At 36.0% G+C, this 17,825-nt stretch overlaps 1 protein-coding gene across 1 annotated transcript in view; it reads right to left on the reverse strand.

Moving 5' to 3' along the window:
• The window catches only part of WDR72 (WD repeat domain 72), a 111,769-nt gene that overhangs the window by 65,304 nt on the left and 28,640 nt on the right, over positions 1-17,825 (reverse strand). Inside the window, exon 13 of the mRNA XM_032999274.1 lies at positions 12,331-12,536. Coding sequence (XP_032855165.1) covers positions 12,331-12,536 — 206 coding nt within the window. The remainder of the gene's footprint in view (positions 1-12,330; positions 12,537-17,825) is intronic.

The following is a 17,825-nucleotide window of genomic DNA, read 5'->3' on the forward strand; positions in this document are numbered from 1 at the left end:
AGCTAATGGCACAGGCAATCATTTGACCACCATGCATCTCTGATAGCAGCAGGGCATCCATTTTCAGTTAAGTGTTAGAGTACCTTTTTGCTTTCTCTGACCACTGCAGGGGTAAAACAACCTAGTGCGTGAAACCCACTGACTGGTAATAAATTACTATATTGGATACTTTTTGTTTTCTTTCAGCAATGACTTTACTGTGTATTCCTGCTATCATTACCAATTAAAGTGGGGATCGCGTTAGCAAGCTATATCTAACTGTATATCAGTCCCTATGCTCCAATTGCTTTGGCAAGTATCACAGGGTCAAGAGGCTCCTTTGACCTTTATCAGCTAAGTCTCTCTGACCACTCACTATTTGAAGCAATCTCAGCTGAACAGATGGACACGTTTGCAGACTCTATAAAGCTTAGAATATAAAGATAAATGAAATTGTGTTTGGGGCTTCAAACTGGTTTATGAGCATAAAATATTGTTAGCAAGTTCCACAAAAATCTCAGATTTCAAACAGCATATCTTAAACCTGTACCACGAACACAACACCTCTTTATCTACGAGGAAATTGTATTTCTTTTTTGTTGTAGCTGCTACAGATAAAACTAAAAACTTTATATAACCTACATGTCTAGTTAGTACAAAGTCACTTCTGAATTTAGAAAGCCTAATTTAATTACTTTAATCATTAAAAGACAAGCAAGAAGAAAATTTAATATAGCCTTTTACCATGACAGTCAGAGCAGCATACAGCACATGATCAAACAGATCATTCAGTGGAAGAATACTAAAACAGGAGGATACTACAGAGCATTCAGAGAAGGCTTGGACCTTCATTTCAAATTTCCTTATCTTAAGTTTCTTAAAAGCCCTTACTCTTTAAATTACTGCACCAAAATTTTAGTCATACAACACATAAAAGAAAGCTTCAAATTCCCTATGCGATGCTTGAAGAACTGGTAAGGATTAGATATAAGTGTGGGCTTGCAATTACATTTATGTATTTGTAACCAAAAAATAATCTATTGTTCAACTATAACATTAAATGGTCTTTTGTTTGAGCTAAATCACATCAAGCAAACCTGCCTTGCTAAGTTCCTAAACCTAAGTAACAAACATTATACAGGCTTAACTACATTTAGTGTTGAAAATCTGTTAAATTGGATAAAACCATGGGATACAATTTTTTTTTTTTTTTAAGCCTGACTTGGTTTTCCGAAGAATAAATTTCAAAGAGTTAAAATTCTGATCTGTATCTTTCTGCAGGATGTCATGGATATTTCATAGAAATACTTCCCCAAAACTTTTTTTAGTCCTTCGTTCTAATCTAATTCCATTTCAGCCAATAATTCAAAACAGTCTTACTAATAATGAACCCACTGTCATTTGCAAATACACAGCTGTCTTATTTTCTTGCTCAGCTGAAAGGATGAGCAATCCAGGATGTGTGAAAAGCTGCATTTAGTGAAAAATAGTTACAAACAGCAGGTATATAATTGAAATAGCTCTTAAAAATACACCATACACCATTTCTAAAAGAACCTGCATAGGAAGAAATGATGCAAATCATCAGCTATACTTTCATCTCCATGTAAAGACCATATGCACCTTCTTATCCAACAAAGCAACAATCAACAATCCACACATGCACACTCCTATATCTAACTCTGCCTACCTCCTGGAGCTTTGAATTTAGGGAGCATGTGAACAGTCTCTGTCACTGAAAGTATCCATAGCCTCCCAAAGTGGGCAGACAGGTCAGGCTTACCCTCTCCAAACCAATGCTGGCCTTATGCATAGGGTGAGGATCATTCAGCATGTGTTACTATACCAAGGGCATACATATTTTTTTTACCTTCAGACCCTTCACTTAGTCATAGCACAGAAGATCTCCTTGAATTAAAAATAAATGTTCTGAACACCTTCCTCATTTACCCTTTTAAACCTTAGTACTCACATATAAAGAACTAAGTGTAAAAAGCCTAGTCAATAGCAGTGCCCCAGTTTGCTTTCACATGCAATCTATGTTTGACCCAAGGCTTCATCATTTGGGCAATGCAGTCCCAAACAAAAGTATCAATTTCATTTTTCCATATGAACTTGCCTTACATTACAACAACTCTGCTCATATTACTGAGGATGCCCAGATCCTCCTAAGACTCCATCTCACACAGAGAAAAAGCTACAGTATTTTTTGAGCTTGCATCACCAATGTTTGTCTATAAATTTAAGTACAACATAGACAGTCAACCTCTTTCCTTCCAGCACTATATATATATGTATATATGTATATATGTATGTATATATATATATGTATGTATATATATATATGTATATATATATAAAATCTCAGCAGAGAACATTATTATCTTCCCAGCACTTTGAACAATAATTGTGGCATCATTCCTGATGAGGCTGTGGCACAATGTAAGTAATTAAGCCAAGGAGTCTTCAAGATCAAGCTGTGTAGACTAAGCAACTGGATAACCCCCCGCTTTCTATCATGAATGGAGGGCCACCATCAGGAATAGTGTTGGCCAGATGGATCTAAAGGGCACAACAAATTTGTAGAGACCTAGTATGAAAATTAAATGTTTCTCATATTTTGTTTCCATGTCCACACCTTCTGTCTCTCCATAACAAATACTGAACTTAAGTTTTTCATTGGATTTAATGCAAGTATACATATAAAAGTGATCCTGGAGACAAATGAAAACATGATATCATAGAATAATTGGTAAGTAAAATTAATATGCAGAATATTCTTCACATTATTTTTCAACTGCAGGAAACAAGCCTAGGTTTTATTTTTCAGAAAAATATTTGAAGATATATATATATATATATATATGATATATAGACAACTTAGAACGGTTTAGGTTGGAATGGACCTTAAAGATCACCTAGTTCTAACCACTCCTGACATGGGCAGGGACACTTTCCACTAGATTAGGTTGCCCAAACTTGGTTGTCCAAAATCAGGTTGTCCAACCTGGCCTTGAACACTTTCAGGGAGGGGACATCCACAACTTCACTGGGCAACCTGTTCCAGTACCTCACCACCTTCACAGTAAAGAATTTCTTCCTTATACCTAATCCAAATCTACCCTCTTTCAGTTTAAAACTGTTACCCCTTGTTCTATCATTACACTCCCTAACAAAGAGTCCCTCTCCATCTTTCCTGTAGCCCCCTTTAAGTGCTCTCCTGGAGCCTTCTCTTCTCCAGGCTGAACAACCCCAATTCTCTGTCTGTTGTTGTAAGGGAGGTGCTCCAGGCCCCTGATAATCTTCATGGCCTCCTCTGGACCAGCTTGAGCAGGTCCATGCCCTTCTGATGTTGGGGGCCCTAGAGCTGGACACAGCACTGCAGATGGGGTCTCATAAGAGCTGAGTAGAGGAGAATTCTCTCCCTCGACCCACTGGCAACACTTCTCTTGATGCAGCTGAGGACACAGTTGGCTTTCTGGGTTGTGAGCACACATTGCTGGCTCACAGTGAGTTTACCATCCCCTAATATCCCTAAGTCTTTCTCCACAGGGCTGCTCTCATTCCACTCATCACCCAGCCTGGATTTGTGCTTGGGATTGCCCTGACCCATGGGCAGGACCTTGCACTTGGCCTTATTGAACTTCATCAGATTTACACTGGCCCACCTCTCCAGCCTGTCCAGGTCCCTGTGGATGGCATCCCTTCCCTCCAGTGCATTGACCGCACCACACAGCTTGGTGTCGTTGGTGAACTTGCTGAGGGTGCACTCAATCCCACTGTCCATGTCCCCACCAAAGATGTTAAACAAGGTTGGTCCCAATATCGACTCTTGAAGAACACCACTGGTCACTGCTCTCCACTTGGATATCGAGCTGTTGACCACAACTCTTCTGTGACCATCCAGAGAATTCTTTAACCACCAAGTGGGCCATCCATCGAATCCATGTCTCTCCAATTTAGAGAAAAGAAAGTTAGGTGGGAGAGTGTCAAATGCTTTGTACAATCCAGGTAGATTATATCAGTTGCTCTTCTCTTGTCCAACAATGATGTAACCCCGTCGTAGAAGGCCACCAAATTTGTCAGGCACAATTTCTCCTTAGTGAAGCTATGCTAGCCAACACTAATCACCTCCTTATTTTCTATGTGCCCTAACATAGTTTCCAGGAGGATCTGCTCTACAATCTTGCTGGGCACAGAGATGAGACTGACTAGACTGTAGTTCCTTAGGTCTTCCTTTTTTGCCTTTTTAAAAATGGGTGTTATATTTCCCCTTTACCAGTCAGCAGGAACTTCACCAGACTGCCACAACTTCCCAAATGTAATAGAAGTGGCTTAGCCACTTCATCTGCCAGTTCCCTCAGGACCTGTGAATATATCTCAGCAGGTCTCATGGACTTGTACACCTTCAGGTTCCTTAGTCTCAAACTTGATCTTCTCCTACAGTGGGTAGTGGTTCTTCATTCTCTCAGTCCCTCTCTTTGCCTTCTGTGTCTTGGGCAGTGTGGCTGGAGCCCTTGCTGGTGAAGACTGAGGCAAAAAAAATTGTTGAGTACCTCAGCCTTCTCCATATCCCAGGCAAGCAGGTTTCCCTTTTTCTTCCAGAGAGGGTTCACATTTTCTCTAGTCTTCCCTTGTATCACCAATGTACCTATAGAAGCTTTTCTTGTTGCCCTTGACATCCCTGGTCAGATTTAATTCTATCAGGGCTTTAGCTTTCCTAACTTGATCCCTGGATGCTTGGACAGTTTCTCTGTATTTCTCCCAGGCTAACTGTCCTTGCTTCCACTCTTGGTAGGCTCCCTTTTTATGTTTAAGCTTGCCCAGGAGTTCTTTGTTGAACCATTTGGGCCCCCTGTAGCTCTTACCCAAATTCCTCTTTGTCAGGACGCATCACTCCTGAGCTTGGAGGAGGTCATCTTTGAATATTAACAAGTTTTCCTGGGCCTCTCTTCCATCCAGAGCTTTATCCCATGCTACTCTGCCAAGCAGATCCCTGAAGAAGCCAGAGTTTGCTCTCCTGAAGTCCAGGGTAGCAAGCTTGCTGTGTGCCGTCTTTGCTGCCCTAAGGATCTTGAACTCCACCATTTCATGGTCACTGCAGCCAAGGCTGCCCTTGAGCTTCACATTCCCCACCATCCCCTCCTTGCTGGTGAGAACAAGGTCCAGCATAGCACCTCTCCTCATTGGCTCTTCATATCATTACTTGTCTGGGCACATTCTGTAAGAAATGCAATTCTAAACACAACACCTTTGAAAAGTCTCTTCTAACATTTTTATTATATAAAGAACATAAAATAAACTGGAGATCTACTCATCTAAAAGTAAGATGTGTCTTTGACATGGACAGTCTCTGCATCATGAAAAGTTTAGATGGAAGGGAAGGATAAGGTGGTGTTTTTAAATGATGTCTTATTAATTTATATACTCATTATTCAAATACACTGTCTTTATCTTAATATATTAACTTATCTTGAATGTAGAAATAAATTCCCTGACCATATCCTTACAAAAATTTATGGCTCAGCAATGAGTGGTAGCCAAAACATTTTCAGCCTATTCAGCATTTAGGAAGAAAAGGCATAGGGAACAACTCCCACGTTTCCTAGATCATCAACTGGACAGACTATTCTACAGCAATCCACAAAACACAGACTACTGACTCATGGATCCAGGAATTATCCAGTAAATTGTTCAGTATAATAAATGAACATCTAAAAATCTGTGAGAATAATGCTGAACACAGAGATACTGCCAACATGACTTAGAAGTAGGGTAAAAGCATAAGAATATTATTTTGTCCTAAGAAGGACCGATAAATACAAAAATGAATTTACCAACTCATGGCTGGCTGCTGACTCCAAATGAAATAACGTATTTTTTCCTGGGCTGCTCTAATAGTTCATTTTCCACATTTGATTATAAGAGTCCCACCCATAAAATTTATCTACATAAGAAGTACTAGATCAAATTCTAAGTAAGTGATTTCCTACTAAAGAAAAAGAACAAGAAAAAAAAATGTGGGATTAAATTATTAAATATTAAAATCCTGTCTATCCTAGAAAATGCCATTCTTGCTAACTCATAAATAGGCAATCTGGACTTTCTTCACACCCGATAGCATTCTAGGATATTTCAAGACAGCAGCTAAATCTCTGTACCCATAAATTTCATACTGTTCTTTCTTTGAGTGCTGTTTGATCTTACTGAAGGCAGTAAAACTGCATAGACTTCCAAGAGTACTACATTTGCAAACATTCTCAGACATATCTAGTTGGCTGATTCATCCTTCTCCATAAGTACTGCAAGAACCAAATGTGACCACCAGAACAAATTAAGGTTTGAGTATTAGTGTGTAGAAAAATATGTCAAGAGAACAGAAATGTAACCATTGCTGTTGTTTTGTTTGTTTTAAATTGAATCACAGTTCAGCTTGGTATTTTATTTCTGTTATTTAACCGAGACAAGAGAGTCAATTAGTTATCAGAAGGAAGCTAGCAGATAGCAAGTCTTTCTTTTGCATAGTAAGGTTATGTGTTGCATGTCCTAGTTCTATAGCTGCATTTCTGAATTTCTGAATAAGTCACTGCTCTGGTGTGCGAGACAGAAACCTAGAAAAGTCTCACAGATCTGAATTCCTGTTGATAATTTTCTTCACTAAAATAATACTAATTAAACTGTAAGAGGACAGGAACTTAATGTTTATAGTATAAAAGATGATTATCACAAGTGTAAAGATTCCACCAGCTTCCTGTCATAGATGGTGAAGAATTCTCAAGAACATGACTGGACAATGTGAAAACATAAATGTTACCACTAAGATGATGTAATTTATTTTAGAATTACTAGAATTAGGTAGAGTACTTACAAGGAAGATCAATTAGGCTGACCTACAAAAGAAATCGTATCTTAGGGACTAGAAAGTAGAAAAGGTAAAATATAAGATAGGAAAATTCAAACTGTACATGAATCCACACCCAGAACTAAAAGAAACAAACCATTGTTTATGGTACGACCCCTGATTTTGTATTTGATAAGTATTATTTGGTATTTGTGCTTGTAATTTATTTCCATTTTTTAATCAATTTTTCCATCAGTATGATTTAAATAGTAGTGATTTTCCATGCTTCCAATAACAATTTTATTTTCAACTTGCATCCTTTATTATACTAAAACAAATAACTGCTATTGTCCTACAGTCATCTTTTACTTGTGCTGTACAGCAATGTAACAAAGTAGGCATTTCTTTTGCTATTTATAATTTCTGTATATTTTTGGTTCTTGTTTTAAGCAACTATAAAAATACAAACTTTGGCTTTCCTACTAAGAAAATTCCTGTTTCAGAAGCATCTTGCCTTTACATATTTTGTTTAGACCAGAATATGCACACTATTACATAAGAAAGTAGTAAGTCTGCAGAGCAACTAATGCTAGGTATGTCAATTTAAAATGTTTAAAATGCATTTACAAGTGTTATAATAACTGGCACTTAACTTCCCTGGTCATTTACTTCTAGTAGTTGCATAAATCAAAATGAACTTGTACAGATCTTTTATAAACCATTATTTAGATGTTTTGACTCTACTTTCTGCACCATACATGAATGCTCAAAGAACAGTATTTTAAGAAATAGTCAAATTAATGTTACATATTATATAAAGTATAAAAGTTGATATGTAAATAAATACATTTGTTCTTCCTCATCTTTGTCTTGTCTTATACACACAGTAAAAATTTCCTTTTTCTGTTCTAGCTATTCAGTAGGATAATTCAGCAGTCCAATGTTTAGCAATTATTGCACAAATTTTGGAAGCTGCTCTTCCTCCAACATTTTTACCCAGAAGAAGCTCCAATTACATTATTGAAATCACTAAAAATATCAGTGCATGCTAAACACAGATTCATATCCAAATTATTTAAGCTGAAAAGCTAGGAAACTTTCTAACATGAAAGATTTCTGGAACATCAGGAAAATAATTCCCAGACATATTGAGCTAAATTGTATGTGCATCAATTAAATTCTTCACATCGCTCACTGAAGCATTTTAATTTTTTTTTTTAAACCAGCTTTTCACACAGCTCCAATTTTCAAATATAGCTATGACTTAAAGGTATAATGAGAGCTAGTTCCATATAAACACCATGAGCACACAATCTAGTGTGTAGTCCATTGTAATTAAGACCAGTGATTCAATATCTATTGCTACTGGCCAGGTATCATAGCAACCTTGTGTCACTGAATACTGCTGGAAAACTGTTCAGCACCAGCAAGACTATGCTTCAGGAAAATCTACAATGGCACTACAGATTGTCAACATCTGTGGGGGTTGTTACAGGGAAAACAACAAAGAAAACTGCTTTAAAAAACCCTATGCTTAGAAAATTGGCAGGGATATTACAGTAGCAGTACAAAAAGGAAAAAAATACAGAAAGGAAGAAAAGACTGTTTTTTGTCATTAGTTACATAACTTATGCACCCACATCCTAATATCCATCCACATAAACTGAGAGTTCAAATAATGATGCATTACCACACTGTTTAGGTATATCTACAAAGTACTGTCTTTTTTTTCTTTACTGAACAGAAACATCATTCATCACCAACATTAACCTGAAAATAAAACAGACCCAGTTTTAAAATAATATTTAAAGTTCCACAAATGAACTCTAGATAGTCTTGTATAAATCTGTAAAAAAAGAAAAAACAGGTTACTATGAACAAGAACCCAATATTGATTTTTCTGCGGTGCAGTAAAGCATCTCCATTCTATTTGGCTGCTGTCAAAGCCACTCTTTAACAGCTGGAGTCAAATTGCACTATTTACAGCAAGAGCCCTTGTCAAGTGGACCATAAGTATTCTAACAATACACTATTCAAATGGCACTTTGCCACACAAATTGCTGACTTGATGAATACCCTATGTCAATGACTAAGGCCAATATAAAAGTTTCATTTTTATGAGAGGTTTTACATTCACATATTAAGTAAAGCTTTCTTGAAGAACTATTAAGCTATATATTTTGGGTCTTTTGACATAGAAAATAATTAAAATCTGTTTAAATATATCAAGGGGATTTGACAACATTAATATGGATCTTGTGTTAACTGCATTTGTCACACTCATCTGTTATTGGTACTCTCACTGGCACGTGCAGCACAATAAAAGAATTAAAATGGTCAAAACACCATGAAATCAAAGCATTCTGCTTTTGTATCTGATTTACATGATGACAAATGTTTTGAAAGAAAGCCTTTGAAGCTGGACTCATATGTGAGGATATTTTTCTTGTTTCTTCTTAGGATGGAGTAAAGAGAGACCATTACTTTACAAGTGTTATTTTGTCTTAAATATCATATTAATGATAAAACAACGTAAATAAATATTAAGAAAAACATTGAATCGTATTTGCAATCTTGCTGTGGATCATCTCATTGTACAAAATAAGGATCACTCACAAGTGTAATACCAACAGGACAAAATAGCTAGCCTTCATTTTTTCTGTTTCATCAATCTTCTGAAATTGAATTCTTAAAAAAGAGGCTAAAATTGACTGTGTTGTGTTTTGGTTTGCTTTTTTAATAAAAAGGTTATTAACAATTTATTGTGTTGTTAAGTTTATAATATACAATTTGCCAAAGCAGCAAATTGATAATGATATACTTGTTGTACACATGCATACTAAAACCTTTTGATAATCTGGAAGCGTCATGGTAGTTTCATCTGTGTGGTCACTATACACTTCTTAATATGGTATGGAATGTTGAACTCTGATGTCTACAGAATTGTCATTCATTTCATGGGATCTGGATTTCAAGACATTACTTAAAGATGCTAAAAAACAGTGACCCAAAAGAGTCAATACAGCACTTTTTGAAAAACCTAAAAAAAATGTTTCTTGCATAAGAACTAAGAAAATCAGTGGACTTCATAACAAGCCTTCATTGCAGCAATAACAAAACAGTGTTAAAAAAAAGCTGCAGGGCTCCACGCTCCTTTTGTGTAGCCTGCACTGGGCTTCTGGAATAGCATTAAGGGTACCTCCATTGTTAGATTTGTCCCAGGTTCAGCCACACTCTACACATTTAGCCCCCAGCATCTCCCACACCAATCTACAGAACCTGCTCTAATGGCGATGGAGATGGGAAGCAGCACTAGATACAAAGTATAGCAGATTTTTGATGAATGAAAAGTGGTTTGCAAAGTACAGAACTTAATTTCTTTGGAAATTAGACTAAAATAACTGGATTAAAATGACAAAAAGAAGGTGAAATAAATAAAAAAATATGTTATTTTGAGAGTCATAAGGAAGTCTAAGAGACATCAATAATATTCTCTCAATAAAAAGTTTTATTTGGGACAAGATAATGAACAACGCTTAAACAAGAAAACTATTTTATTGGGAAATCAGGACATTCAAGATGTATGTCTGATGAGGAAAAGCACTAGAAATTATTACAACTCCACTGCCACCTATTGTGATATTACTTCCAATTTAAGATAATGATAATTCTCAAAGTATGTTAAACTCCACACTTTAAAATGTACCAAAACCTATTTTCCTATATTCCTTAAGCAGTATGTTTTCTTTCCAGCCACTTTGTTAAATCCATGCAATTTTCAGTTTAACAGGTATGACCAAAACTACACTCCTAACAAAACCACTATAACTTTTTCTGTTGTTCCTCTTTGAAAGGCAGGAAGAAACTATTCCTTTTAATAAACTAACAGTGAGATCAGATTCTGTGTCAATGGCCAACTAGTGCACCATCTGCCCCACAACATGCTCAGCAGGATTACGCTCTAATAAGACTTTTCAGAAAATGAGATCAAAAAGAACTTTAGAAATCAAACTAAGGTTAGTAAAAGGTCAAAGATAAATAGTAAGAGTTAAACAACAACCATTACAAACTCAAAGTAATATGTAAATTCATAGGTAGAAGAAAGAAAAAGACCAGAAAAGAAAATTCAAGAATAAGGACTTGGATTAAGCTGTACTTTATCAGATAGAATTTTAGAATATACAGTATTTCATTTACCATAATTTATAAAGCCAGAAAAAGGCCAGAGACCATTCTGAAGGCTGTTTCAACATATAATTTGAAGGAAAGCATTTTTCATCTTCCCATACTTGTGGGAAGATATTTCTCATTTACATTCAGGGTTGAGGAACAGGAGACATGATTTCCTCAGTTTATTGCAGAGAATGGAATTCCCAAACCCCATTAATTAAAAAGTGGTAAACATGAACAATATTGAGGCCCTATTCTTACAACACACTCTTATCAAGAGCTCAGTGAATATATTCACTCCCGATGCAAAACGACCGTTTCTGGGAAAATCTATGTATCATTATCTTCCAACTGGAATAAGGTAATACCTATCTCATTGAATTTGTGATTGTATTAAATTTGAAACAGTTTTGCTAATTGGTTTTACATTTAGCAAATACAGGCTTTAAAAATATCTACAAATAACTGATAAAAACATAGATATATCTAGGCCACAAGCAAATAGAATGACTATTGCATTTCCCACCTTTACTTCTCATTATACAGTGTCTCTGTACTCATTTAACAGCACATTAACACTAGTTTCAGTATGGTATTTCCTTCTATTATTTTTTCAAAATGAAAAGAAAGAGCACATCTTTTCCATCAGTCACAATTATTTGGTTAAACAACTTCAGTAAAAAAATTGTCAGATAAAGCTAAATACAGTGCCTGGCCAAATCTCTCCTGAAGACTCTCATACCTATTTGCATCACAGTATCTCACAAGGAACGTTGTCATCCTCCTCTTTTTAACCAATAACGTGCCAAATTTAAGTGCACTAATATAAATATAAGGCACTTGCACTTTGTTCTGTGATGATGTTAACAGAAAACAAACACCCAGTATATCTAGCATTGAATGACAACAAGAGTTTGCTGTTTTACTGAAAAGCAGTAATGGAAAGTCCAGTAGCATTGTACCATGATGTGCTTTTTCTCAAGACACATGCATCCAAACTGGTGGGTTTAATTTTTCTGAGGGTACAGCTAATAGGTGCAGTCATAAGGCAGAGGCATAAGGAAACAGGGTGTAACTATGGGTGTTAAGTCTCTGAGAAAATCCTTCTGAGATGATCTACTAATGACCTTGCATAAGGCACTCCCCCACACCAACTGCCCCACTTATTCTGTGAAAGGCCACTGAAGGCATAAAAACTGAGCCAGTCAGAACAAGCCTTTATAAACTTGAAAGCAAGCCTCCATGCCACTTATACAGGGCTACACATCAGTGAAGGTGAATGGGTAAAGGATTTGGATCACAACTCATTGCTTGAGAAACACTCTGCTCTTCATTCTTACCTTATCTGAAGATTTTTCAGTATGAGTAAAATTGTAAGAGAACATGCCATGCACATAAGGGCTAGAGTGTTTGTATCCAGCATTTTTATTTCTTTTTGACTCTTGAGGTACAGGAAGTAGAGCACCTGTCATTAAGTATTCTGAATCTTCAACAGAAGTAAGAATTGCTTTTGCTGTTTCACCTGTTTCATATCGTTCCAGTGTGCCTAGAGAAACACAACAGAAGCTGTAATTTTTTTCAAGGAACTACACTATTTCATATTTCAGTGTAAGCATCATAAAATTAACAACATTGTACATTTCACATAAGCAGATAAATCGTGAAACATTTACAGATGAGCCAACTAATTCCTCATTTTCTGGACCTTAAAAATGTCATTTTACAAAAAGGTCTATTGCACAGCATTGCTATGTTTGGAAAAAAAAAAAAAAAAAAAAGGCTTCTAAAGAAATCACTGCAGCAAATACCCAAATACCTTAGATTCAGACCAAAAGAAACTTAAGATATAATGTGTGAAGTTGGATGCACTTTTCAAAAGGAGCAATGGAAATTCAGAATACTACTGCTTGCCCCAACTGTACAAAACAGAGGCATTTGTTTTCTCCTCACAGAGCATTTATATCATTAAGAGCGTAAACAATAACACATTTATGTAATATTTTAGTGCTGTCCTCTAGTGTTCTAGATTACAAATAGCAAGGGAAAGCTCAGACTTTTCTTTCCGTTACTAAAAACCATCTTTACCTCTGACACTTTCAAAATCTGAATGTACTTACATATAGCTTAGTAGTCAGTAATATGGATACAACGTTTCAGAGACTATTTCATCACTTTTGTGGCTCTAGGCAATCCAATTCCTTTAACTGTTACCCCCAGTTAAATTATTTTAATAATAATTTAGTAATAATTTTAGTTAGCATTTAGTTTATAGATAACATCAAAGATATTTAAACTGAGCTTAAATGTACTTGAAATGGGAGCCTACTATATACTACACATTTCCTGTAGGAATTAAACTCATAAGAAATTGCTGAAATGACATGTGTCCTATAAATATTAAAGGTAAAAGACATGTGAAGGATTTTAAAAGTATTAAATATCTGCTATAACACGAAATGTTTTTTTCCCTTAAGTTTGAATTCTTTGTAGCCTCAAGTAATACTACATGATTTTTCCCTTTCACTGCTACCAGAAAAAATGTGTAACAATGAAGTTCTATCAGTAACAGCTGCTAGAAATATTGGACTGGGATTGAGGGATTTTATACGATAAGTGTTTGTGTATGTGTGTGTGTGTATAAAACCTCTTTATCTGAAATTATTTCTTTGAAACTCATCCATTTCTGTTCACTGTAGTATCGTGAATTCAGAGCAGAAGGAAGTAATGCAACTGATTATTTGTCCCCTACAAAATCAACTGAATACCATAGATTACTATGATATTTCAGTGAAAAAATAAGGATCAGCTCCAGTTGTATTTAATATGTCGCTTTCTTCATCCCTTCCCAGGATTTGCAGCCAGCGTCAGGGATCATTACAGAACTGAGTATTTACAGGAAGGAAAGCAAGTTGCCCAAAAATCTTTACAGTTTGACTGTCTACAAATACTTCAAAACAATACTGGTTACAAAGATCTCAACATTGCAACATTTCAATATTTCAGGAACACAAAAACTATATTAATAGATGCCTACAAGAAAAGATTAAACGATTCATACTAGATGTGAGCAAACACACATCCTTAAAAATTTTATAGAGTTTGCAAAGGTCAGAAGTTTGGAAATAATACAGTCGCTCAGCTAATACTATTTTGGCCTCCTTATATATGCAATGTAGTCTTTCAAGCTATAGGCATGTCCTATTTCCCCAGGGAACTCCCTGCACCATTCAGAGCAAAAGATGAACTAAAGTCACCAACTAAGAAGTTGTTCGCCCTTATTGGTAAGTTTTCTAAGCTTTCTCTACTACCTTCTGTGGCAAGTCCACTATGCAGGGAATGTTTCTATATATACATACACATATATATCCATCCTTGTTTTCTGTATCACTTTTGTCTGTGCAATTCACTATTACAGCACTCAAGTGCTTCAGAAAGACTATTATAATATCCCTATGAAATTACTGTGTATGTTATTTTTATGGACAAGGATCTAAGGCAGAGATTACAATACATTTTTTAACAAATCCAAGAATTTTGGTGGCATGGTATTGAATTTCAGAGACCTAATTATACCTCTTTAGCATTAGACAGAACTTCAAAGCAGGTTCTGTTAGCTCCAGAGGCATCTATGAATGTCTCAGCACCAGACAGGTACTGAGGTGGTTTCCTCAGAACCAGACAATTCTGTGGAATAATCTTGTGGATATATAATAAAATACAATAATTTAATTAAGGCTATCATGCTACAGTGACAAAAGAGGATAAAACCATTTTTCCAACAAAAGTCAAGATCCAAATTGGCCGAATTTTATCCTCTTATACATACATACACACACAGGAGTAAAAATGAAAACATACTTAAGATGCATTATGTTCCATATAACAGAGCTTCTTCCCCAGCAACAGCTTCAGGGACAAGTTTTCAACTTCTGGTTGAAGGACAAATTTTTAGTTGAAGGAAAAAGAAACAGACCAGAAGTGGTAAAAGTTACAGAAAATGAGGACAGCAGCATTTCACCTTTGAAGACCATGACCTGAATGGAATAAACAGGCTGTCTTGATGTACATGAAAGCAAACTGAAATTTTATATATTGTACACATACATACATATATCTTATTTCCAACTTCTGACAGATGTGCTTCCACATATTATAGACTTATGGATGCAAATTGAGAAAACAACTGAACAAGCTGTTGGGTTACTGAACGCTTCTGCTACCCACCAAATTCTTTTCTAAGTGTCAGTGTCAGGATCATGCCATAGCAAGTATAACACTTTGTATGCATAGTTTGGAGAAGAAAAAATTAACTTATTATCAAAAAAAAAAAAAAATTTCTGGGTTCCTACTAGGCAAAAAAATACAACTTGGCCTCTCACATAGAGGAGTTAAAATTCTATTTTATTTTTCAAAGCACATTTACAGACAGGAACATTGAATAGAAAACAACGCCCTGGACAACCAGCTTAGTTTCTTACTGAAGAAGGCTATGATTTCATAAAATCAATTTCAAAAACTTAAGAGTTTCATCTTTAATTACTTTATATATCATTCATAACAGCTATCTCAAAGTAGCATCTCCTAGAGATGGTTCCCTTAAAAAAAAACCCCATGCTTGCTTGCATATACTACTTCAGCATGGATCTCTGTGTGTGTGTATATATGTACAGATTTGTGTGTATACCTGGAGCTGCAGTAAAAGAGCATAAAATACAAAGTACATAGCAAAATGAGTGTGATGGAAGGAGGGGGTGGTGGTGGTGATCATAAAAGTATTACAAAATATTTATCTCATCCAGTTTATACTTCTGAAGAGCTCAAAATACTCATGTGCAGAGCAAGTAGGTGGCAGAGAGAAAATAAAGGAAGAGATCTGTATCCTGTGATTCCTGAACATAAGAGAAACAAATGGGGGGCGGGGAAAGGATGAAGAAACATGCATATGTGAAAAAGACATTCTGACCACTGCAAACATTCAAAAGAATACTGGGGCAGGTTGGTTGTTGTTCCAGAAACAGTTAGTTGTTAGGAATATGTTGTTTCCTATTCTAAAGGAAAATAAAAATAGAAAGACACAGCCTGTACATAGGAGTACAGAAAAGGGGACAGAAGTAAAGACAACTCTCAAACCTCAAGCATTTTAAATACAAATGAGCCCAAAAGCTTTTGATTGGGGAGCATAAAACAACAATGGATGAAAGGGGAAAGATAGGATTTTCTACATAGCAGCAACACCACTGTTATGACCCCCTACTATACATACAAAATACAGGAAAATGAAGTCTTTATCTCTCTAAAGCTGCGACCATGGCAACGAAGTCTCAGGAACAGACTAGAGTGGAGTATTTCACTCTCCTGGGCAGCTTTGGACCACCAGATGTGACTGGCTAGAGACTATTACAACATCTTATTCTTCTGGACCAAGTACTACAAATTGTGTCTCTTGTTGTTAGCACTGTCCACACAGCTCTTCAGGTTCTGCTCTTACTGAATGATGCATTTTTACTGGGGAGGTCACATATATTATCCTGCCTCAAGATGAGATATTCACTGACATCACGACCTGTCATATCATCAGGCTCCAGTGCTTTCTGTTTGCTGTCACAGTTAAAGTATTGAAAATCTTTTCAATGTTGCAGTGCTGCTGTGACCTAGTAACTCAGCTGAATCTTACAGCATAAGTGTTCTGTGAATGAAAAATGGTATCAGAATTTATTTTATTTTATAAGCATATGGTCAAGAACAATCCCTTTCTTTATTAGTAGCCAAAACAAAAAACTCACCTTTCAGACCAAGTATCTATCATCTGTAATATTAGTTGGTTTATTTTCTGTCAAGATCTTCCTTTTCACAAATACCTATTTCACTTGATAAGCAACACCTGCCCACGTTCTTCTATGTTGGTAGAGTCAGGCAAACAGACATTTTATGTTCCTCACTAGAAGATGGTTGAATTTCATAAGTCTACCATCCTGCTCCAAGAAAGTAGTCAAACACTTCGCTTGAAAAATTTCTGCTATCTGCTAGTGCTACCATTCTTATATCAAATGGTCCAAAACAGATGGAACAAACATTGCATTAAATAAGTATATGTGTTTCCAACCAGTATCAAGACAAAAGTAAATGAGATCTAGCAAATAGAAATGGGATAGATCAAACAAAGCCCAGCCTATTAAAATCTAATAATCTTTAAAAGGATATTTTCCATACTGAAATAGATTAACAGTGGAGATGCCCTGTGACTACAGCACTGTATACAGGAGCATGTAGTGTCTTGGCAGACACTCTATTTTTGCATTTAGAAGATTTCTGTCATATAATACAGCTGCTGTACATTACTGGAATTTTTCAGAATAATATTAGCAAACTATTGGCAGAATATCCTTCAGCTAAATAAAGCAATGAAGAACAATACAAAGAAAACTACTGGAATATCATATATAATGCAGGTTTACATACGTAGGTAAAAAAAAGCAGTTTTCCAATGCAGCCAGTCCTCATCTTAGTATTTCTTCTGCAGACGTAACACCCCACGAGGACATTAAAACTCCCCTTGTTCTCTCTCTGACTCCACCTAAGCTATTCTAAACAGCAAAGCACAATAATCCTGTAACAGGAATTGTCGAGATAGAGTAAATCTGCTAAACTAGGCTGAACAGAAGTGGCCAGCTCTGAACTTATGTACAAAAAGTACATAAAATTATGTGTGTATGTATACATACGATACCTGACTGTTCTCAGTGTAAAAGGGCATATCTTCGGCTTCTGCAGATTGGACAAAATATGACATTGCTTTTTTTTTTCCTGAGATAGTCTTTTCCAAGCCCCACCACCT

This window comes from Tyto alba, unplaced genomic scaffold (genome assembly GCF_018691265.1).
Source record: "Tyto alba isolate M040663 unplaced genomic scaffold, T.alba_DEE_v4.0 Super-Scaffold_41, whole genome shotgun sequence".
Lineage (NCBI taxonomy): Eukaryota > Metazoa > Chordata > Aves > Strigiformes > Tytonidae > Tyto > Tyto alba.